This window comes from Ochotona princeps, chromosome 1 (assembly GCF_030435755.1).
Source record: "Ochotona princeps isolate mOchPri1 chromosome 1, mOchPri1.hap1, whole genome shotgun sequence".
Lineage (NCBI taxonomy): Eukaryota > Metazoa > Chordata > Mammalia > Lagomorpha > Ochotonidae > Ochotona > Ochotona princeps.
In genome coordinates, this window is record NC_080832.1 from 98297896 (window position 1) to 98324137 (window position 26242).

The window sequence follows — 26242 nt, forward strand, 5'->3', positions numbered from 1 at the left end:
TTCTGCCATGTAGTCTGTACAGTTTCTGTGACAGTTGCTCTGTTCTGCTGTTGCAATGCATGTAAAACTGTTTACTTACAGCAGTTAGTAGCCAAGTTTGGTCTGTGGGCTGTAGTTTGCCAACTTTTTCATTTAAGCTTTATGACCTAAAATGGATACTTACTACCTCTCCTTAATAGTTAATGGCTAATTAATGACCCTACTCAACAAAAAGAGAGTAAAATGTTGCAAGATTATCACTTCCTGTGTTAAGACAAGGCTTTTGTGTATTCAGAGAGATACTCAGAAATTAATGAGGAAATAGTTGAGCAATTTTTTTTCATAACACCACAGTGTTTGAGTAAGGATGTTTATCTTTTAATATTCCTCTACCTCTTTTAATTTTGCCCTTATCTCAAAAATAGATTTAATAAGGTGACTGTTCAGTTATCAATGAAGAGTCAATAGAAGTACTGACTAGCTGAAGAAGATACCACTCAGCTCTGTATTACGCAGCTTTTGTAGCTGTGTCTGGTGTGAATAACTAGTCATTCATATGAGTAAGCTTTCATCTTTGGGAAGAATAAGGGAAATGAGGAAATGCATCTTAGAAGCAGATATGAGGAAAAGTTTTAGAGGTAGCAAGGGAAATATTTTATCAGATGATATTCCACAAAAGTGAAGTTTTCTAAGGGAAAACGTTAATTTTCTCATTCCTAAGAAATTTCCTGGATATTGAAGTTTAGATTGTGCATAGGAGCAATGATCAGCTGAGATTTTTAGCTGATTTGACTCTAAATGGAGTTGCACTAAAATCATGCATTTGATTTTTTTTTTACAACAATCTCTCAAACTCCCAACTCACTCAGTTTTAACAGGGTATTATTTATCTTCTCTTTGTTCATAATTGCTTTATGAAATTTTATAAGCATAGGTCTTTATTTTTCATTGAAACACACACTGGTCTCACTACATTTTACTACCAGCAGAGTTTTAAGTTTGATTATTTGTAAGAAGCTTAATTCATTGTTTGACTTTCCTCCATAGATACAGATATTAAGTGAATTATTCAGTTAGAATAGAGAAATTAAAAAAAGTTACACACACACACATATATAGAATGTGCTGTGTAAATGGAAATATTTGTTTGTATTAACTTTAATCCAGACTTCTACAGTTTAAGGCAGTTTCTGTATATCACCGTATAAGAAAAGTATATCTGTAAACCAATTGTAATTAAATTAAAAATAGAAAGAACATGTACCTTGAACTGTATACATTAGTTGTTGACTGCTTTTAATTGTTTTTTTTTCTCCCAATTGGTGATGTTTCTATGGAATTTGAGAAGATTCTAGAATCAGTGATTAATGAGCCATGACAAAATATATTACCTTTAAGAATAAAACCATCTGAAAATATTTCAAGTTCCACATGGTGTTTTATTGTGAATATTACTAAACTATTGACTTAAAAGAAGACACTGTCTTATTTTTTCTCCAAAAGCTTTAAATTTTAATTTTGAGGTTAGGTACTGATATCAGGATATCATATAAAGTTGCTAAATATATATATACTTATTATTTATTATTATTTATTCATTTATATATAAATGATATAATGATATAAGATGGTAAGATATAATATAAAATGATATAAATATCATAAAATGTTGCTAAAAAGATTGTTTTCCAAGTTTCTCTATTTAGTAAAATAATGGGGATAAAATTAGCACATATTATATGCTGGGCACTTTTCTGTACCTGTTCAAATTACCACAGCCTCCCTTCGAATTTGATAACATGCCATTATTTCTCCCTCTTTGCCATGTAGGAGAGATACAGGCACAGTGATATTAACTTACTATCTTAAAACCATACAGAGAGTAGAAGAGCCTAAGTTAGAACCCACACAGTTTGTACATAAGTCCATGTACATGTTCAGAGTTGTGAGGATAGATACTGTGTCATACCATCCCTGGACTGGGACAACAGGATTGACCCTGAGACCCTAAGTCTTAACCATTCAACTCATACTGTTGGATAAATCTGTTTTTGTTTTGTGCCTTTTCTAAATTATCCACGAACTCACAAGATACAGACAGGTTTATTTTACAGAGATTATGGAAATGCTAGCTCCCTCTCTTTGAGGAATCATTTGCTGTAGAGACTTTGTTTTGAGTAAAAACATCATGAAAAGAAAGGAAGCATTTATCTGTTTCAGTCTGCTTTCTACAAGTAATTAGTTAGCTGATTCTTTATTGCCACCTGTCTTCCTTTTCACCTGATAGGTTTTGCTTGCTTTTCTTTTGCTAGATTTCTTGGGAACTTTATGCTATACCTGAGTTCCCATGCAACAGTCTTGCCTTGAAAAGAAGATTAATATAAAATATCAGTCAAAGGTTTTGTATTCCCAGACCAGAGCTTTATCTTAGAATAAAGAGGGAAAATTCATCTCCCGTGAGTCATGGGCACTGTGGAGCTGGGAACATTTCCCTGGCAGGGAGAATTGGCAAAAATAGTCCTAGTGGATTTCAAGTTTATTTGACTAATTCTTTCACCACTTGTCAAATGAAACTACTTTTGTTTAGGTAACAAAACAAGCTGTTTCCTCTGCCATTTCTCCAGTGAGTAGTACAGGCACTTGTGGAGAACACACATTACTGCTAACTGTTATGATGTTTGCTGTCAAATTCATTTATTTATACAACTGCTGTAAAAAGCCTGAGGCCCATAAGCAGCCATGAAAGATTTCAGAGTCATGGTGTGGGGTCATGAGAGGGGGAAAAAAAGTCTCTACTGGTTATGAGAAAGGAACTGACACAGGAAATGGTCACATATGGCGCAGATTTATTGTGTCCGGGGCTTCCCATTCAAATCTCATTACAGGCACAGCTCAGAGCAGAGCATGGCACAGTCACATTCATTTCTGTTTTGGCATCCAGCAGAAATTACTGCCACCACTTCAAACTTAGGGCTGGCGAGGTGATCAGTTTATCATTCAGGGGAAAAAGTGACCCACAAATTGTGTAAGAATACTATTGGCTTCCCCTGCCTTTAAACTAACCATGAACGTCATTTTGCTTAGAGAAGGCAAGCAGGATTTACTACTAAAAAGAGAAAAAGAGAGAGAGAATATGAAGGTTAGAGACAAAGGGTGGACAGTGGGGAAGGGGTGACGAGTATTGTAGAGGGAAAGAAGGGAAAAGATAAGAATAGATGAAAGGAAAATCATCTTGTATTTTGCAAGTTTTTTCTTTAGTAGAAAAAATTCATTTCCCACTTGCATTTATGCCATTTGTGCATATATATATATATATATATATATATATATATCTGATTTTCAGAATTATAGATTCTTGTGTCTTTTATAAGATTATTCATCATATCTTCACTCTTTCAACACCATTTATTATTGTTATTATTCAACAATACCTATTTTTTTTTTGCTTATAGCACTCATGAGTGTTGTTCCAGGCTATGAGAAAAATACTCTTTTAAGATAAGAATACAGCCAACAATTAAGGTTAAATATTTGAGAAGATAATTATATTTATATCCTGATTAGACATTATATAATGTATACAAATATAACATCACATCGTACCTTATAAACAAGGTTTTTTATGTGTTTGTTAAAGCTATTTTAAATATAAAATTTTTTGTTGACAACAAATGCAGTAACCAACATGTATTAACACCCATATATCAGGGACTCGGCACATACTTTATTTCATTTAGCCTTTTCATCAACCTATGAATTGGGTACAAGTTTCAATTGTTTTAATGAATAAAAAGCTGATTTGGAAACAAAGAAATCAACCTGCCCATGATTTCGCAACAAGAAAATGGCAAAGACAGGATGCTATGCAAACCTCTCCAACTGAAAAACCTGATCTCTCACTTGCTAGGCTGTCTTTCCTGAATTTGTTATTTGACTGCATTCTTTTAAATAAAGTGTCAAAGAACAAAAATCATAATTTGGACAACATCCACTGCTGTGTTCAGGTGAAGTCACATTACAACTAAGTAACAAAAAGACAAGAACATTTTCAATGCCAGTATTGTATAGAAAATGACATTTCTAAATCATAAAAACACAAAAGAGTTACTAGAATTTGCTTGAATGGAGTTCCAGCATAGTAATCTTTTTATTTAAAAAGGTAAAAAGCAATTGGTTGATTTAGAGAAAAAAGAGTATTGTATACACGTGTGACTTTCCCCTGCTCATCTTCATTGTAATTTCATCACTTACTATTATGTCTTGGTCATTTTTTTCCCTCAAAGAACCATTTTCATCCAAAGAGAATGAACACATTAAAATGCCCCTAAAAGAACTTAGCAAGACAGAGGGGCCTTTCACAAAAGGCTTTTAGGCAACTCTTGGCTTCATGCAATGGCTGGTTTATGTGGATTTTCCGTTTCTCTTACATCAATTTGGAAATGCATCTGCGTGAAAGATAGACCCAAGTACAAAAACTCTGATGACATTTCTCACAAAGTTAGGAGATACTCCTGTTTTGTAACCATTAGTCCATTTCATATCTACAAATTGTTCATCAAACGTCTTCCTGTTCTTGTGTCGCTGTCTTCACATGTGGGCATCTCCTGACTTCTGAGTGCTGAAAGCCACCATGCCCGAGCAGTCACTAGGTGCTGGAATGCTGTCTTGTTCAGTGAGAGTCGTTCTGAGACAATGATGCTCCCAAGTGCCACCAGCTAAAAAGTTCTGAATGCCGATATGGAAATGTGTTCCTTTTTGAGGGTTCTAGGCCTTCAATATTGAACACATGTTATGCTTTTCCCTTCCAATGAACTATAGGTTTCTCATGCTTTTTGTAACAATAAGTATTTTGTAATAATAATAACATTTAAATCACTTAGAATAATTATCTGTGTGCATATTTCTCTCTGACAATAACAAAGAACTGCTATATTATGATCATTCATCAGACATTAAAAACCTTTAATTCTAGCCTCCAAATTAGAAAGGTTTTGCTTCCCATTATCTCTATTGAATCTTTTATTTATAATAACATCACTTTCAATTCTCATTTTATAAACATACTGCACAGCTATCACCCATTATGTTTGAAGTTTTAAAAAATAATTGTGTGCCAGAATTCCTCATCCTAATAATTGTAGATTTTGTATTGTTTTTCAAACGAGCAAAACATATTGTCTTTGATAATTTTTGGAAGATCTTGGCTACTTGCTTTATGTATTTAGCAGCATAGCTTTGAAATGTTGGTGTCTCACTACTCTAGCCTGGGGTGTCCATGACAACACACATACATGGGGATAAATTCAACCTCTCTTCTTTTTATTTGACCTACTGCCATTTATACCTGTTAAATTAGAAATTATCAGGTGTAAATATTATTTGACAGAAAAATAATATTGGTTCTTTTCATTTCTTCAAACTAAGTGGATGATTATATATTTTGTTTTTATCAAAACTTCCTGCATTGTATCATGAATTTGGAAATCTATCACAAAATGGCTAAAAAAATACTGAGCGAAATTGTAGTGCTAACCTTGAGGAAATATTGTTAATGTTGATGTATTTCATTCAATTTTAAACACTTTCCCCTTTTGTTGAAAGTGGGGAAATGAAAGTATTCTGTGTGCCTTTGAGTCAAAACATTTATTTTAAAAATACTTTTTTTTCTTTCCCTCTGATTCATTTTTCTAAAAAAAAAAAAAAAAAGCTAGAAGTTGTTTCCTTGGTTTTTTTCTTTTCTTCTAATTTTTTCCCCTAGCAAATACAACCCCTTTGGCATATTTTCTTTTCAAACGTGAAATGAGGTGGAAAATCCTCATTTCACGACAGGAAGGACAAATATTGACACAAAGTTAATATTTGTTAGAACCCTGGAAGCAACCTGAGTATATATACACACACTCACACACATGCAAACCCACCTTCTCCCTTCTGCTCCGCCACACAAGTTTAGCTTGCCTCCTGTCTTGGCTTTAAGGTCTACGATTTCCAACCTAGAGGGAGCACATTGTATGTCCAGGGTGTTTTCGAACGGTGGAGGATATACAAAACAAGTGCTCATGTGCACACGTGCTCACACAAATACAACCTGCTTAATCTAATTTCCCCCACTTAGAGAAGAGCTTCTGGACTCTATCACTGCTCTTGTCCATCCTTTATGCAATAGCATATGCCAAGCCAATACTCACTGGTCACTCAGCATTTATTAAGTCCTGTCCACTCTTGCCTTTCTGAGAGGAATGCCCTGGGGTGCCTGGGTGGCGGCCCTAACAGGCTGTATCACTTATCTATTCACATTGATTATGAAAGTCAGCTGTGGCCAGACCTGGCTTTTTCTCCTCCTTCTCTCAGCCCCCTCTTACAAGCACCCCTGCCTGGATTTTCATGAGGAAATAATCAGATTAGGCCCTTCACGGTGAGTTCATATGGAGTTCTCTTTCTCCAGTGTGCTGCTAACTGAATAAACGTGTTTAGTGGTAAATTGTAAATGACATTATGATTACCAAAGCCAGCATGGGTTTCATTTAAAAGTGATCAGAATTGCAGAGCACCAAAATTGTGACTGGCAGATAAGGCCATTTACAGAAGTGGGAAGAGAAAAGACAAAAACAAGTGAGAAAGATAATCATTGCACAAAGCTAAACCTTCCCCAAATAAGTGTGAAGGAAAAGAGAAGAGGGAAAGGTGGAATGTTGTTCCGGAGTAATGCTAGGCTGGCTGGTCACATTGAAGTCCTCTTGGCTGTGGCTGGGGGTCTGAACTGTGAGGTCTGCCTGCCAGTTGCCATAGCCTCTCTTACATAGTTAATGTCTGTTCTCAGACAATTCAGACTAAACCCATCTTGCAGCCCTGGAATTCCAAGGATCTCCTCCAGTGTTAATCACTGAATTAAAATATCAGGATTGATTAACTCAAGTGATAAAATAGGAAGATGAATGATGAGATGCTAAAATACTTACATTTTAGATAAAGGTTTGAGAAAAAAGGAAAGAGGGAGGAAGGGAGGCATACGGTAGGCCCTAATTTCCATACTGCTCAAAGAGAGTATGAAGATGCACTATTTTTGCTTGATGTCTTTGCTTGCCTCTGTCACTATTCCAAAGTTTACCACTCACTGCATGCTATTTTCAGAATTCATGTCTTTCCTAAGGGATTTATGAGTTTATTCAGACTTTTATTGCCTTCCTCCAAGATGTACTCTCAGGTCTGTATAGATTTCTGAAGTTGGGATCAGGAAATATTCTTTATCTTCAGATAACACTTTTTGATCCTTTGCTTCACCCAGAGCCTAGCCATACCCCCAATGATAGTTGTTTCAAAGCCTTTTGACACGCCCTCACACTGTGAGGTGCGTTTCGGGTTTCATGTTTTTCCCATGCTCTATGCAATGTATAATACCCAGTAAGTAAAAATTCTGCGGCTTGCAGGCTTGTTTACTATGCATTTTCCCTGCTTCATGTGTTTTAAATTGCCACAGGAGCATTGCTCCTCATTCACGGAAAGCCATTTGCTTCTCCACTGTTTGTAATTCTTATCAAGTTAGATAACTCTTTTAAACCCTCACCTTTTGCTTAAGTAAGCGAAGGCCATCAGGAGAATAGGCAAAAGCTACTTATTATAAACTTGCTACATGTGAGGGAGGCAGCCACTATAACTTTCTTGTGGTAGCCACTCCAGATAATGAGTATGCCTGGATAGAGGCTGTTGGCATGAGGCAGCTACAGGCAAGGCAACCTAGAAGTGGGGTATCTTATAGGCTTGGTTAGGGGCACATAGTTGGTTTTCCATGATTGTTTCTGAGTTAGAAACTGGAGCAAAATTAGCAAAATTAGCAAAAATCGGGAGGCTGTCAGTTATTAATCATGGTCCTGGCCATTTGATTTTAGAGGTTATCATGGAATTCTCTGGAAAGGTTGTTGCAGATAGTCGGTTTACTTTGTAACACGGTCACTCTGGACTGTGGATCTGAGTCCTATTGCTCTATATGATGTGACCTTTGTATGTATATTCAGTCTCTCACTTCTTTTTCATCTTTGGTTTTGAATTTATTAGTATAATTTTTTTCTATAATTATTTCTTATTGTTTGTAGGATCTGTATTAATACTACTTTCAATCCGGAAGCTTTTGTATTCTTTTTGAGAATTTAACTAATTTTGTTGATATGTTTGCAAGAACCATATGACTCACCTTCTCTGTTGTTTCGTTTCATTGTTTTTTTTTTTTTTTACTTCATTTCTCTTGTTTATTGTTTCTTTTTCTTACTGGGGTTTGTGTTTCTTTTTCTAAATTATTTTTAAAAAATTATATGTATGTTATTATTTTCTTTTCCAGCTCTAATGAAGTGTAGTTGCCATATAAAATTATATACATGTATGTATGTATATGTAACATACAATGTGATGTTTTATATACATTGACCTTGTGAAATGATGGCTGCTATAATTTTCCTCCCAGAATTCATGCAGGAGTGCAAACTCCAAAATCTTACACTAGTAATACTAAGTGGATAGAAGCTAAATTCAATTCTGTTGTTTAAAAGATGCGCCATTTTGTGAAGTGGTGATATAATAGCTCTTGATATAATACATTGTGATATCATAAATATGATATAGTGATTCTTGAGGTCAAGTTAATTTAGAACTCTTTAAGGTACAGGTGCTAGGAAAACCCTTTGTTCTAGCACTTGGTTCCTACTACAGAACTCCTAAGGCTGTTGTAATTTCCTGAATTGTAAGGACTTTTGACACAGAGCTCTTAAATCTCTTGGAATTTCCTGAACATCTCTTTGTAAATTCCTAATAGCCTCAGGATGGTAGGTCATTGCGAGATCCAACTCTGTGAGTAGAGGTTGGAACTTTCAGTCTCACACTTGCTCTGTGAAGAAGAGAAGGCTGAAGGCTCAAGCGGTCATGAATGACCAGTTATTGAGTCTGTTTCACCACATGATACCAAAAGTGTCAGATCAGAGATTTCCGGAAGGCTGTACAGTGAGGCTCTTGGAGAGTCACATAGCGTATGGAATCTCAATTGCCTTTTCCCCACCTTTCCGATGACTCACATTGGCTGTTTATCTGCTTCTTTTGCAATATCCTTTATCACAATATCCATAAGTTAAGAGTTTCCCTAGGTTCTTAATCTCTAGCAATTTGAGGGAAACTAAGACAGTTGGGGGAGCACAGATTCCTACCTAGTTGGTTAGAGGCACAGGAATGCTATAACAAAACTGCCATAGGCATCTGAGGTGGGAGTAGTCCTGTAGAACTGTGTTTTGCTCTGTGTCACATAGTTTAACTCTGGGTAGATGATACCATAACTGAATTAAATTGAATGGTATCCTGTTGGTATTTGATGGACAGTTGGTATTCTGTTTTTTTTTTTTTTTTAAGATTTTATTATTATTGGAAAGCCGGATATACAGAGGAGGAGAGACAGAGAGGAAGATCTTCCATCCGATGTTTCACTCCCCAAGTGAGCCGCAACGGGCCGGTGCACGCCGATCCGAAGCCGGGAACCAGGAACCTCTTCCGGGTCTCCCATGCGGGTGCAGGGTCCCAAAGCTTTTGGGCCGTCCTCAACTGCTTTCCCAGGCCACAAGCAGGGAGCTGGATGGGAAGTGGAGCTGCCGGGATTAGAACCAGTGCCCAAATGGGATCCCGGGGCTTTCAAGGCGAGGACTTTAGCCGCTAGGCCAAGCCGCCGGGCCCAGTATTCTGTTTTAATGAGTAAATAAAAATAGGAAAGAACAATTTTTTTTCTTCAGAATCCGTGTTATTGTTCCTTTGTCTTAATTCTTCTGCTTGCCTGTATGTTATACTTACCTATTTTCTCAATTATTAGCTATGAACTGCATCATGTAATATTACGATTTTTATAGTAAATATTTTATTAACATCATTACCCATTAGAGAAGAGTAAATCAAAACCACAATAAGCTATCACTACACACCCATCAGAGTATCTTAAAATAATTATGAGTGACCACACCAAATAAATGTTAGTGATAAACCACATCATTTAAACATTGTTGGTGGGGATGCACAATGGCTCACATATGATGGGCAAGTCTGGCAGCAACTTTCAAAAGCCAATGCATAACAAGGACTATATCCCAACTGCCAAGGAGGCCAAAGGGAATTGGATGCCCTCGGAGGCCGAGTACTCTGAGGTCACCCTCCCCCAACCGGAGCTTCCGCAGGGGATGGAAGAAGTCCAAACACTACCGTGCAGAAACCAACGTCATCGGAAAGACAACCAGAAGCCCTGAGGGGTCCGCAGAAACAGACGAACAATAAACGTCCTTAGGGACCAGGGAGGAGAGCTTTCTCTGGTCCGAGCCTGGCTCCGCCTCTGGACCTCCACTCTCCCTCGCAATGACCATCGGGATTGCTTGGAAAACCCCTCATAGCAAACAAACAATCATACAAACTAAAAATACCTAAAATAAATAGACAAACAACAGAAAGTAGAGCTTGAAATCTGACAGGAAAGAGCTGGCGTGGATTGGCTCATGCCTCGCTGGGTGGGACACAAAGATTAGTCACTCCTCACCATGGTGCTGAGGATTTTCCTGCACCCCCCCCAAAAAATGTTCTGCACCTTAATTGTCCACAAATGTCTTGTTAGAGTTACAAGCCAGTCTAGATTATCCTAAACTCTGCCAAGATCAGCAAAATTCTACTTCAACACAACAAATGGCTAAATACTAAAATGAAATAGACACGAGACAGCTGAATGGTACCTTATAGCCATTTTAAGGTATATAGCAGCCGGTCCTGTATATAAACTAAAATTGAAATGTCAATGAACTAATCATAGGTTGTGGTTAAGAACTTGCTTCTTTTTTTTTTTTTTTAACATACTGGTTACTCAAAACCATGTCAATTCCATAATGTTGCAAATTGCTGTTGATGTTATATTGGGACTCTTAATTGACTGGGATGATATTCTACCAGCTGTAACTTCAGACCAGAAATGGTCTCCCCAAGAAACTGTTCAACCCATCTGGACAATAAGTAGCTGGACTCTATGCTTGGTATATGTTTGCAAGGAAAGAATCTTGATTGAATTTGAACTGTAATACTGCATCAAGGTGGAGGAATCCACCAGGGGGGAGGGGCATGGGGAGGGCTGGGGGGATTCCCAGAGCCTATGAAACTGTCACATAATGCAAAAAAAAAATAATAATTAATTAAAAAAGCCAATGCATAATCACCATGTGTTTCTGTTATTACTCTGCTGTGCATTTATCCCAGAGAAAAGGAGACTTACACTCACACAAAAACCTGGATGCGAGTGTTTATATAGTAGCCTTATCCATGACAGCCTCAACTGGCAATGGCTCGAATGTCCTGCAATGAGTGAATAATTACATCATTTATGGTACATCTGTGCATGGAACCCTATTCAACAATAGTAAGAGATAAACTATTGATACACACAACAGCCTGAATGAGTCTCCATAGAATTATGCTGAAGGGGGAAGGAATCAATCCCCGCAAGTTACAGACTGTGTGATTCCATTTATACAACACTGTTAAAGTGACAAAATTACAGATGAGCACAGGAGTGGTTGCCGTGGGTATAGCAGTGTGATAGAAAGAGGGAAGCTAGGTGGCTGTAAAATGGAAACTCGAGGGACCCTCATGGACATGAAGCTGGCTGTTACCTTGACAGTAACATCCATGTGCATTTAACAACAGCTATTATAGATGTGACTTTTATATTTTGTTCCAGATTTCTTTGTATAGGTATTATCTAACACACTGACATATTTGATACATGTCTCTTGAGGTTGCAGATAATGTTTGGAGTGATGAATTAAAGGTTGAAACATGGGTACTGTGTTGTAGCTAGATTAGAATAAGGAGCTTCTATTGCACAGCAGAGTAACTATAGATGATATTAATCTATGTATTTCCCTATTAAAACCTGAAATGTAGGATTTTGTATTTTATCCTTATAAATAGATGTTAAATAACTGAAGAGATTATCTACTGTGATTGGACATCACACCAAGTACACATACAATGAAATATTACATTGTACTCCATGGATATGTACATTTTCATATGCTATTTAATTTTAAAGATGTTAACTAAATATAAGTTTGAGAGAATGTGAGTTGTAGGTCACTCATTTATCTTTCTTTGTTATAGGTACATTCAGAGAGAAGAAGAAGTGCACATACCATTCACTGATACAAGGCTTCCTCTGCAAGGAAACAGACCAAGTAGTCCTAGTTCTTGACAATGTTGATGTGTCTTCCTCAATCCAAAAATTATATCCAGTTGTGTCTATCACTAATGGCTTTGTTGACACCTTTACTAGTGCAAATGCCAACACCCCCTGTTCCAGTTCTAGGTCTGGATTGACTTTCTATTCCATTTTACCCACTGAGCAACTGACAAAGGTCTGTTTCATGGATCAGACTCCTCCAATTTTGCATTTTTATCTCTTGGGGAACAAAAGTTACTCCAAGCTTCTCTTGGCTATATTTTACCATGAGCTCCAGAGTCCCCAAGTTTTTGTACAGGGAACTTTTATTCCACCAACTTTCATTAAATCAGATTCCTCGTTGTTGGATGAGCCCATAGGTACCAACTATTTCAACATTATGGATAACTTTTTGTACATTGTCCTACAAGGAGAGGAGCCTGTTGAAATACATACAGGTGTTTCCATTCATTTGGCCTTCACTGTGAGGTTTGCAGTGGTAGAAAACAGTTGGGAAATATTAATGCTTGAAAAACTGACTGACTTTTTACACATCGACCAAAATCAAATCAGAGTTGTTCATAAGATACCTGGCAATGAAGAAACCTTAGAAACCATAGCTGACATTGCAGCAAAAAGAAGACGCAATTGCCCAACTGTGGCTTGTACAAACCATTATGTCAGAGTTGGTCAACGCAGACCTCTTATGATGGAATTGAACTCATCACCTCAGGCCTCAGTACCACCAACAGTAGAGACTGTCTCAACAGTGATTGTTATTGAAATTGGTGATCTTACAACTGTGTGGAACACTGGCCTGTTTCCTTCTTTGTCAAGAAACAAACTACAGAATTTGACCGACCAACTCATTATTGCTCAACAGACTGGAGTGCTAAAGAATGTTCTGAATATGACTACAGGGGCCTTACTGGTTACTCAGTCAAAGGAAGTCATTGGCTATGGGTAAGTAGAATTATAATCAGAATGAGGACTGATCTTTTTAGTAAATATATATATAGTAAAGGTTGATCTATGTACACTGAATCTTATTACTTGCCCTTTTTTAAAGATAAGAACAAGCATTCAGAACCATTTGGATACTTAAGTTATTAACGTTTGTATTGTTTCTTAAACTGACAACCTTCATGACAGTTTTATTTCCAGGTGGGAAAGACATTATGTTCTGATATCTTAAAGTAAAAAGCATATCGGAAGAAACTCTGAAGCAATTTGCTTTATTCATTTGTTTATGCAAAAAACAAATATATGTTGGATGCTAGGTCTAGGGTTGCTAAAATGGAGCAAATATTTGTTACTGCTCTTTCTCTTGTGGTAATGCTAATAAATAAGGAACTCATATTTAATAGATAGTAATTACTGGTTTATGTCAATCTCCAAAAAATACAGGATTCACTAGAACTGAAATCAAAGCAGAACCAAAAGATGTGTTTTTATAGTTGAGGGCAAATTTAACTAACACTCTGATTACGTATCTATATACAGAGGAACACTGAAATCAAAGTTTAATTAGGTTTTTATAGTATATTTTCCCCCTCTTGGGAGGTAGGTGTTCATCTTTTCTACCCTGTATTAAAATATACAAAAGATGAAAGGGAAGCCAAATACTTTTCTCTCCATCTTAATCTTAACTAGTTTTAATACTTTAGAATTTAGAAAAGAATTTAGAAAATACTTGCAGTTCATAATTTCTCACATTTTATTGAATCTTACACATTTTTTTCAACAACCAAATCCTCACCATGTTAAAGATGTTCTGATACTATGCTTAGTGACATGAGAATTCAGAATCTGAAAAAAGGTAAAGATAATACATCTTAACATATGTGTGTGTGTGTGATTTGCTTTTCCTTTTATAAAGCCCATTTTGTTTAGATCCTATTTAAGTCTTAGTCCTACACTGCATGTATGTGTACCCATTGCTTAATTTTATTTACTTTTTACATACTGACTTCCTAAAAATCATTTTCCAAAAATTACTAGCTTTTTAACATTTTGTAGTATTATAAAATATTCAGTGAATATCTAGGCTTTTGAACAGAATGAAAGAAAGTCAACAAGTTAAAGCAATCTATGTATATGAAAGAAACTGGCGAGTGGGTTTGGGACACACACACGTGAGGGATATCATCTTATTATGGAGAGGCAAGACAACTGTAGAGAAGAAATAGTCTTTATATTTCACATATGTTCACTTTTGCCTTAGATATTTCTGATTTAGTACTGAACATATATGTTACAGCACTGATTTTCTGTTGCAATGTGTTATATTCACCATTGGTTTCTGTAGAATTTTCACAGAGATTTTCTTGACAAATAGCACAGTAAATCTTTGAAAGATAAGAAAGGGTTTCTTCTGAAGCATATATGGGGTTGTGTTTAGTTCAACACATTCAGATCATATTAGGTACACTTCCAGGAGAATACTGGCTTCTTTTAGCAAGTTGCTTACTTCTTTGGTGCATAGAGAAATGGAGTTATCACCAACTTTTAAGTGAATAAATAGAGTGGATTGTCCTCTCATGGTCTTGACTGGCAGCTTGCTGTCCTTCCACTGTTTCCTAAACTTTGAATATGTCATTGACCTGTGTTGTCATTTGCTTTCTGAACTCCTATATGTTTTTAAATTTTTAATGTTTAGGAGGTAACTACAGTGGAGATGGAAGAGAAAGAAAGTGAGAGAGAGGGAAGGAGGGAATGAGGAACGCAGAGAGGGAGACACACACACACACACACACACACACACACACACACATTCAATTTATCCTTTTTAAACTAGGATTTCCCGAAGAGGCTACTGTTTCTATACATTGTCTTCCATTTGGTCTCTCAGAAGGACACTTTCTGCATTGCTTGCCTTCCGTTTAAGTCCTTGTGCTCTTTTGAAAGTCATTCTCTCCTTAATATTTTTCTTAATTTTCTTGCCTCATTAAGTCCCATACTAGAAAAAAAAATCTAAATAATATGCTTAGCTAATTAGTAAAATTAAATATGTGTCTCCTATAGAATATTAGCTATTGAAATGTGAAAATTGTTGTGATTTATGGAATCACAAGCTGCCATCCAAAGTTGTGTCTTTGTCATCTCTCAAACCTATCAATATGTTAAGATATTCTGTGATATTTTAACACAGTTCATTCCAGGAAGGGAGAACATCCTGGGCTTTCCAAGTTGGCTCAATCAGGTACATTACCTTTTTTTAAAAAAAAATATTTATTTTTATTGCAAAGTCTGATATACAGAGGAGGAGAGACAGAGGGGAATATCCTCTGTCTGATGGTTCACTCCCCAAATGACCGCAACGCCCAGAACTGCACTGATCCAAAGCCAGGAGCCAGGAGTCAGGAACTTCCTCCAGGTCTCCCATGAAGGTGCAGGGTCCCAAGACTTTGGGCCGTCCTCAACTGCTTTCCCAGGCCACAAGCAGGGAGCTGGATGGGAAGTGGAGCTGCTGGGATTAGAACCGGAGCCCATATGGGATCCCAGTGCATTCAAGGTGAGGGCTTTGGCTGCTAGGCCACCACGCCAGGCTTATGCATTACCTTTTAAAAGAGAGTTTTCTTCTGTTGTGGTATAATAAAGAAGAAAAGGAAAATGGGAAGTTCCAAAACATGAGAAGGATATTATCACAGCTTTTAAGATGAAAGAGATCACAAAGTAAGTAATAGAAGTAAGCTATATGAGTAGAGAATGAAAGTTGGTGGCCAGCGAGCAAGGAAGTAGGGATCTTAATTCCATACCGAGAAGAAAGGAATTGTGTCAACATCCTGAAAGAATTTGGAAGAGGATTCTTTCTGACAAGCTCTGCATCAGCAATGAGCACAAGCAATCTCATCTGGACTCCTGATCCATCCCTTGTGCATAAAGTATTTGCTATTTTAAGCTACCAACATTTTAGCAATTTACTATATGGCAATATAAAATCACTGTTATCTCACAAACATTATTTTATTGCAGACATTGCCATGAACCCTTTCCGTGCAAACTGTTGGAGTGAGAGTGAACATAAAACTGCAGGAAAGCCTGTGTGTGTGTAATTGTGTGTGTGTGTGTGTGTTTATTGCATTAATGGATTTTTAGATCCCTCTGCTCAGATGTAGAGCAACCAGTCAAGCAAACTTGGGATATAGAAGAAAACTAGGAGATTTAGTGGGTTACTCAAACCTGTTGGCGCTAAATTCCATTGACTGTCTTCCCTCTTCATCTTCCTTGTATTACCTGGGTACCTGCTTTTGAGGAAACACTTGTTTGGAGCACTCAGAGATGGAATCTTTCAGTTAAAATGGGAGAATATTCTTCTGAGGACTGGCAAATTGTTCTTCCTGGAAGAGATTCTTAATTGCCAGCTTCTCTTTCCTTCTGGAAGGAACCCAAAACTTTGTAATCAAAGAATATCTGTATACCATTGTTTTCCTTTTACTATTTGGTTTGTCTCAATAGTAAAATTATAATAATATTTCATGCATATGTCTGTGTGGGAGAATAAAACATTGTACATAAAGAAGTGCTTTCTATAATTAAAATTAATTTAATCAGCAGCATTTTCCAGTGTCTTCACATATAAGAAAAATTCAGTTACACAGTAGTTAGCCTTATTAAATGGGATATATGCAGACCATTCAAATTTTTATTCATGATTCATAATCATTTAAGCTATCATTTATTTCACAGCCCTCTTTCTACAGTTATGCCCTTGGGGACTATTGTTCTTACACTAAATGGTCCCAGGCCACTAAATCTTCAATTCTTGCTCTATGCTTTATGTTTTTTCTGCTATTTTCCTTGTGAACAAGATCCTAATTATTATCTATTGTTGCTGTTGACATAGCTGCATCCATGCACATGTATTTCTAATTCCCAAATTGAACCACAACACTTCAAAATCAAATAATTTACGATTTATGTATACATATGGTGAAGTCCTAGGTAAATATAATCAAATCATGAAAGCTTACATTTGAATGCTTTTATCCCCTTAATATTAAGCAATTGTTATGTACAAGATATTATATGACTCCAATGAAAACCTAGAGAGTTGAAATTTGTCTCTGAAGAAGACATCATTTACTCAACCATTTATTGAGAATATATTCCATTAAATCTCATTCCATATTTTTTTTACTGGACTTGCTTCACCATTTAGCTCATTTTTCATTGAACTGAATATTTTTTATCTTTATAAATATTTATCGTGTGATCAGACTTTCACCTTAATATTATATTCCCACAGCATTTAAGCACATTAATATTTACAATAAATGATCGCTCAATGTTTATTTCAAATAGTAAAATATAGTCTGAATCATTTCTCTTCTGTGTTTCATCCATGTCTTGTACTGAGTGCCTTTCATTCAAATGACTTCTATTTCCTGAGCATACTCCGTAAACAAGAGTCTCTGATTCTGAGTGCAGTTGCTCAGCATGAAGAGACTTGTGAATAGCTTGCACAGAGTCTTTAAAAAGCATTGAGTTATTCTATTTTATAAATTATTCATGCCATTTTTATTTTTATAGAAAAGTATTTTAAATGATTTACGAATTAGAATGCTTAGGTTTGGCTCTCTTTAAAATTTTACTTTTAATTATAAAACAGATTTTACTCATACTTCTGTATCTTTATGTGCTTCTGGCACACTGTAACCTATACCTAGGGTCACTCGACTCACAGATTAACCCGATACATTCCAACGATTCACAAGAGTTTACTGTTGAGTATTGCGATGGATTATTAAGCACACTTTTTTAGATGTGTACCAAAACCTGAAAGCTGGCTAGAAAAAAGTGATGCTTATTTTCCAAATGTATTTAGTGAATCAAAAGCAGATGAAATGCATGATGTACAAAACTGTTTCTACGATAACATGTATTGAGTGCTTCCAATATGCCAAGGTTTGACCACTAGGCTGTAGTACCAGAAAAAAACTGTCATGTCAGAATAAGCTGTTTTAGTCCTGAGAGGCAGAGCCACTTAGGGAACCTGGATAGGTTGAATCAAGAGCAAACAGATAATGTAGGCTAAGTTAAATGGTATGCATTAATTCAAGAGGATTGCCAAGAAATTAAACTTTTGTCTTACAAAGCTTATGCAGAAGTGCATTCATGAGCCTCAGAGGTTTGAGATTTTATTTATCTTTACATATCCTACAGTACCCTAGAAAAGTTTGCATGCAGTAAGGGAACTTACATGCTTACTAAATGGACTTGACTAGAAAAAGTACTTTTTTCTCTCAGGATACAGAACCACCAAGCCGTTACTATTTAATTACTACCTAGTTACTTATTTGTTAATTTTAAGAGGGAGAGGAAGAGAGATGATCACATATGTTGATTCACTACCGCATAGGCTGGCACTGAATCCAGGCCTTCTGTGTGGGTGACAAAAAGTCATTTACTTGAGCCATCCCTTGTTGCCTCCCAGAATGTCCATTAGAAGGAACCTGGAATCAAGAGCGGAGCTGGGATTGGAACTCAGACACCCTGTACGGTGTAGAAGTGTACTAAGTGGCTTCCCAACTGCCAGAACAAAAATCCACCCTCATCCAGACTTTAAGTCTGTTTTTAATACATATAAACTAATCTGTCTTATCTAGCCTATTTATAACGAGAGGGAAAATGCTCGTGACGCCCAGAAGCACTGATTCATAGTCCAAAGGACTTTTACCAAAGACCTCCTGGTTTTGAGGAGAGAGTGTCTCTAAGCTCTCTCCTCACCCCAGCCCATTCATCCACCATGGTAGATTTTGCTCAGTGTCGGTTTTCACCAGTAGCATTTGCTTGTTCATTAGTTTGCTAAGTTTGTCATAAAATGGAAATAAATCTGTGTTCCATAGAGCAAATATTTCTGATCTAGTGCATTAAATAATAAGATCTAGAGTGAACAATCATGAGTTGTGAAATTTCTGTGTTCTCTTGAATTTTCTCTGTTAGCTTGCTTTTCAGCATGAGAGGAAAGAAAAAAAAAATTCTTCCACATACTTGACTGGGTATTGGAAGCTGTTAAAAAGTGGTTAAAACTGGAAGGGATGGGGAGAACTTTCCTTCCTATTTTTTAAAGTTTGGCTGTAGGTCCTTCTGCCTGCAGGCTACAGTCACATTAGCTGTTGGAAATTGGATAACGACAGCACAATGACAAATCCAGGTTGCTTGCAATAAGTTGCTAATCCCTTTGCTTTAATATTGGAGCAGCGTGTAATGATGTTTGGACATCACTCCAGTTTACTGACGACCCCACTGGGGCCAGCAATAGAACCTTACAACTGTCTAACAAGGTGTCAGGTGACTCCCGTCGTCACAGCAACGGACACTGGAATCTAATCTTCCTTCTATTCCTCCTAGCACCCAATAACGCCTAGATTATATAAGTGGCCCATCATTGCTTGGTAACTTGAATCAATTAACGTTAATTCACACAATGCTATGATGTATTGTGATCACTTTCATTTCAGGGAAGGGGGAGAAATTGCTATAAGTCACCTAAAATGAGGTTGTCTGTGGTGCTGAGGTATTAATTGGGTGTCCATATTAAATGCAAAAGGAGCCCTATTGTGAAAGGAAAGTGGATGAGTGACTCTCTTGGCTGCTATTGACCTATCAGAAGAAGACAGTGCCCTTTTCCTTTGCTTTTATCTATTACAGTTTTCCCTATTGCGTGTCAAGTTGATGTATTATAAAAAATTCATTTGGTGACCTTTCACCCCCTTAGCAGATTAAACAATTTCACTTCGATGGCATCATTAACAGGACCCTGCATTTAATGATGATTTCTCTAAAAGGCCACGGAGATTCGATTTTAAGCTAACAGATTTATTGCACTATTATAACATATCGTAAAAAACTGTACCACCTACGGTCAGGTTTTAGGATAGAAACTGCTTAAGAGTTTATGTGGAGCTTAAAGTGGTATTACCTTGGGATATGCTGTAGCAGCAAGTCTCTGACCTCCAGTGAGAGGCTGTTTACATTTAATAAGAGATGTTTGCTCACAATAAACCTTAAAGTGTATCAGGGACAGGCCTTTCTGCGATGTTCAGATGGCTGGTTCCCATTCCCGCCTTTCTGGACAGCAGTGTACTTACATCAGAATCTTTGATGATGGCCTTTGGTTTCTTTAATTTAGACTGCTTGCTGGCATCCCTCATCAGAAAGAGTTTAAGGGATAGAATAAGGTAGAAATAGGATCAGATAACAGTGTTAAAATTGTTCAATAATCTGGAATCTAAAGAAGATAAAAATAATAGCATGAGTTGTTAAAAATGTGGCTTAAACTGCTCCCTTTACAAAATCAAAGGAGCCTTGTCCCTTATGCTGTACAAAGAAAGTGATGATTGGGCTAGCATGTGCTGGATCCCAGGGCAGTAATTCCAGCATGCAGGTTTGAAGCCTTAGCTAGTGCATGATCAAAGGGAGTTTGGGGGTTGCATATTCTCATTCAGCCCACAATTCCTAGGATTCCCAAGTAGAGGGCAGTTGCTTCCAACGGAATGTGCTGTGCCCTATTGGATTTTCTCTTCTGCTATTTTGGGGACCAATCTTCACATTTACCTCTTGAGAGCCCTCCTATGATAAACAAATTCTCCCTCTAATACTTGCACAGGGGAGGGAAAGTTTTGTTAATAGGACAATTGCCTCATGAGCATTAGAAAGGGTGAAAGACAAGCTACTTTTACATTTTCTTTTAAGTACAGCCACAGAGCAATGGAGAGAGAGAGAGAGAGAGAGAGAAAGAGAAAGAGAAAGAAAGAAAAAGAAAGAAAGAAAGAAAGATAGATAGATAGATAGATAGATCATCCACTCTTTCTTGCAACCACTTGGGAAAGAGGGAAGAGTTAAGACCCCTAGACTTCAAAGATCTGAATCAACAGTACAATACAGGGAATTAAACCCAGGCACTCCAATAGGAGACGCCGCTGTCTTAATTGCTAGGCCAATCTCCCAACCTCATTCTAATTAATTAATTAATTTATTTAAAGAAAAGCCTTGTTGTATGTGCAGTAGGTTATTTAAAAGCTAACTCACCAAGGGATACTTTATGTTAGGATCATATATGATTTCTAAATATTTCTGTTAAAATGCCAAATCTGTGGCATGATATGTAATTTTTGATGGAATTAATGGAAACATAAGTGTAGAATGTTCTTTTAATAAAGCTAGCTCCATCACCAAAAATGCAAACTCCAGGTATGAGATATTTTGAAGTGTCACAAATTATCTATTTTAAATGTATCCCACTTTATTGCTAAATTAAAAGAGCAATTAATATACTGGAATGAGTTGAGAGACAATATAGCTCATTTGTTAACCACTCCAGACCCTCTTCAATGCTTTCTAATGGATTAGGAGGTTACATAAGCCTGCTTGGAACCCAGTTACTTAATATATAGCAGGGACTACCTTACAGTATCATTTTAATAACAAAGTTTTTAAATGTTGTGTTTATAAATACCTGGTAAACTGCGCTATTTACCCACGTGCTTTATGAGATTAAAATAAGTTGATCAACCAGTGCCACAGTTATTACACCTCTTTATTGCAAGCACACTAGGGAAATATAACAGGAAAGGGTGTTATAAGGATTAAACGAACTACACTATGTAAAATAGTGGTGTACTGACATTTGTTCTTGGGCATCCCTTCCATATTGTACCTACTGATGGTATCTTGATTCCTTGAAATCAACCAGGACTGGAGGTTTTATCATAATACATTAGTGATCAAGGCATTCTGGGGCTAGATCTGATTTAATAGCTCAGTATTGAACATGTTGCTGCCCTTTACATATAATAATCTGATATATTCCTTCTCTGCGGCTTGTTTGTTTCAGTGTTGAGGCATGGGGTGGGAGGGAGGCTGGTCATGCTTAAAAAAATAATAAATTCAGAACTTCTACTTCCTCTAGTTCCATGCATTTTTGTAAATTATGGCTAACCAAACATTTCAAAAATAATAAATCTTTTTGGGCATAGAGTTACTCACCGTGTAACATAGGCAAATGTGAATCTTTTTGCTGGCTGACCTGGATAAATGTTATGGAAAAAGTAACTACAGTGGTATTTGAGCTTCGTTGGAGACATTCTGTTGGTTTTTCTGTCTTCCAGAAATGCAAGCATTTTTAAAAGTAAGAACATTATATATGTTCAGCCCTCTGCTCTCGTAGTCCTGGTCCAGCCTTCAGATGGAGAAGTGGGAAAAGAGCTTCCTGTGCAACCAAAACTCATTTTTGTGGATGAGCAGGTAAAGTTTCATGAGGAACAAGCTTTCCTGGAGCTGATAATATGTTGCATTTAGTCGATAGTTTGGCTTTAATCATCATCAACAGGTATTTCCAAAGGGCCTACTGTGTGAAAACTTTTCACTATTTCTATGCTTTTCCTTCAAGTTCGCAACTGCCTTCCTTCCATTTTCTATGAACATTCAGAATTTGATCAAGGGTAAAATATAAAGTTCTGATTGTTTTACTCGCACAGCATTTTGAAGTAGATATCTCATATTTTTCCTGAAATCTAGCCTTCTCAAAAAAATTTTCGACATCTGAAGAAATCCCTTGCTTTGCTGGTGAAAGAACATATGAAGGTGCCTAAGCATTGCAGTTCTGTTACTTTGAATTATCTTTCTTAGATGAAACTAAATCAACTATCAGCAAGAGGCTTCTTGCTTGAATCCTTTTCATGATTTTTAGTATTGCCTTAATTTTCTCTCCTTCATTTTACATTTTTATTGCAGATTTTGTGGTGGTACAGTATTATGATGTTTCAATATGTATATACCATGTATATGCAGTATCCAATTCAAATAGTTCATATTCCAGTTCCTTAAGCATTTAAAACTAATTTGATCACAGTAAAATAATGTACCTATTTCTGGGGTACACTGTGATATTTCACACATATGTATAATGTGTGTACTTATCTACTCCAGGTAATTAGCATTTCTTTCCCTTTATCATTAAAGCTTTTTAGCTTTTTTCCCTCTGTTTAGAACATATTTTATACATTATTGTGAAGTATAGCCACCCCCATTGTGCTACAGAACATCTGAACTTATTTCTTCCACCTAACTCTAATTAGATACCTCTTGCCCAACTTCCTCCTATCCCCACTGCTCTTTTTTCCTTCTGTCTACTAATTACTATTCTCTTTTCAGATCAGCTTAATTTTAGCCTCTACATATGATGGAGAACGTGTGGCATTTGTCTTCCTCAGTCACTGGCTTCTATGCTTTATTCTAATTTCAGGCTCTACACCCCAGGACTCTATCTTATCTTTTCTTTATTTAGGATTTTTATGACAAAACTATAAAATATGATTTAATAATCAGATTTCTCTTCTTAAAATACATCCTTTGACACATCTGCAGGAAGAAAAGAGCCCATGAAGCTGAGGTCTGCATATGAAAATGTGTTATTTTAATCTACTCTGCCGTTCATCCGTCTCACTCCTGCCTTCTTCTCTTAGCCCTTCCTTCAATATTTACATTCACCACATCATACCACTCTTAAAAACTTAGCTTTTCCTCTTCCACTTTTCTGCCTCGATCCAACTTTCTTACAACAATGCATTTCTCTTCTCTCATTAAGTTAATGATTACATGTGATTTTTTAAAAAAAGATTTATTTTTATTGGTAAGCAGGTTACAGAGAGGAGAGACAGGAACAGAAACATCTTCTACTCACTGGTTTACACCCCTAATGGCTGCAATGGCTGAAGCTGAGCTGATTTGAAACCAGGAGCTTCTAGGTCTCCCATGTGGGTGCAGGTGCCAGGGACTTGGACCATCCCCCACTGCTTTCCCAGGCCACCAACAGGGAGCTGGTTGGGAATTGGAGCAGCTGGGACACAAACTGGTATCTACATGAGATGCTGGCACTTGCAGGTATTGTTGAGATTGGTATTGTTGAGCCACTGTGCCAGTCCCAATGTTAAATATTCTTAAGAAACAGCTTATTCATCATTTTCCTGGGCTCTGTTTATTTCTCCTCCACATATGCTTTCCGAAGCTTCTGGGCAATGCCTAATAGTGAGCACAGCAGTAGGGATGCTTACATCCCTTGTTGGAGTGTCTGACTCGGTTCCTGGCTCCAGCTTATTGATGGTATGAAACCCGGCAAGCAGCAGTGTTGGTTCACATGGCTGGGGTAGGAGGGCTTCCTGCCACCCATGTGGGAGATGTACAGTAGCTCCTGGCTTCTGGCATAGGCCTGCTGCTAGTCATCTTGAGCATTTGGTAATGAGCCAAAGAAAGGGCACTCTCTTTCCCACTCCTAAATAAATAGTTAAGAACACACGCACACACACACAAAAAGCCTTTACATGTGTGCCTTCTCTTTAACATAAATTAACAAAATTATTTTCTGAATCCATCTCTCCCCCTCCCACATTTCCAGAATCGAAGAGTGGAATCCTTGGGTCCTCCCTCTGAACCTTGGACTGTTGCAGTTTCCTTAGAAGGAAGATTAAATTCAGTGCTAAAAGGTAAGTGTCTGACTTTCTCATACTGTTACTTTATCTGCAAAGAAAAAAGAAAATGTTTGCATCCATTAGAAATGTATAGCATAGTAGGGAAAATTCAGTTTCTTTGGTAACTTGCAAAGAATGTCTTTAATTTACAGATCTGTAAGACTCCTGTCTATGAAAAGGAAATTTAGGAAGGAAATACTTCCTACAAACAGGAAATACTGAATGGGCCACCTTCTCCTCTTCCTTCTCTTGCATGATGAAGAGTTTTCATATTGTTTCAGCATATTTTAATGATATAGGGAGAAGAGCGTAGGATCTTTGGGTCTCACATTCCAGTTATTGTACAGACTGTCCAGTGCTCAGTGATAGATCCTTGTTTGACACAGTGTCATGGGCAGGGCAGGGAGGCAAATGCTGAGTCCGTGTGGCTTGTGCATTTTTCTCCCAAGGTATGGAAAGCAAATTTGTGAGTAAGTCCAAAAGCATATGACACAGAACAAGCCCTCGGGATTAATTTTTTTTTTTGTCTACTATCCTCCCACCTTCTAGCTTAGTCTTAGCACTGCTTCTACATCCTTGAGCTTATATATATGAAAATCAAAATCAATACTATTTAAAATGAAGATTCCTAAGCCATGGCAAATTAGACCTTATATATTGGAACAGAAATGTAAATTTTAGGACCTGACTTATAGAGAAACAAGCATTATAACATGCTTTTATGGGAGGGGGATTAAATTCTAATTTCTAGAAAAAAAGAACAAGCAAACAAAATCCCCTTGAAATCCAACCTATTCAAAAGGACAGGAAGGTACAGCTTAAAAACTGTTCCCATTCCTGAGAGTATTGTTCTCAGATTTGTTTGTCTGTAAAAAAAAAATGAAGATATAGCATTGTCATGATGAAATTTCCAACTCATACTTATTTCCAATATATATTGGAAATATATATATATATAAATTCCAAATATGTAATTTCCATTAATGCTTATTGCATATGATGTTAATAAATTGATCCCAGATCTCAGATTTTTTTTAAGCTGATAACTTTTTCCTGTAAATGCTCATCTTGTTGATTCTAGAGAACAACAGAGCCGTTTTCTTTTGAAAATGGTCTTGAGGAAGCAATAGACATCACTAAAAACTTTATATTATCAAAAGCTTTACTGTTTAAAGCTTTCTTATCCTGTTGCTTCTCATTAGAACTGTAAGTTTGCCTACCATCTCTTTTTAACTTGCCTTTCAACTATTCTGGCCAGTATATTCCCTACCCTATTTATGTACTTATTAAGAAATTAATTTTTTTGCAGTCTGTCCACCAAAATATTCTCCTAACTACAAAAGTCTTGTGGCTATCCTCAGCACCCTCTCCACGATGCATAATTTTATGTTAAAGGCCCCATAATGCTGCATATTATATGAAAATCTTATCTTTCCACACCTTCTATAGTCCCACTTGTATAATCTATCTTTGCTTATATCGTTGAAAATAACACCTGTATTGCTAACAGATTTTGCTCTTGGTCATTTCATTACCCAAGTAGTTAAGTTTGAAATTCTTTAGGATTAAAATTCTGAAA

General features: G+C 36.8%; 1 protein-coding gene across 1 annotated transcript in view; it reads left to right on the forward strand.

The window, feature by feature from the left end:
• The window catches only part of PKHD1 (PKHD1 ciliary IPT domain containing fibrocystin/polyductin), a 440412-nt gene that overhangs the window by 388074 nt on the left and 26096 nt on the right, over window positions 1-26242 (forward strand). The window contains exons 60-62 of the mRNA XM_058662233.1: window positions 12136-13156; window positions 22306-22441; window positions 24591-24678. Of these exons, the coding sequence (XP_058518216.1) occupies window positions 12136-13156; window positions 22306-22441; window positions 24591-24678 (1245 nt within the window). The remainder of the gene's footprint in view (window positions 1-12135; window positions 13157-22305; window positions 22442-24590; window positions 24679-26242) is intronic.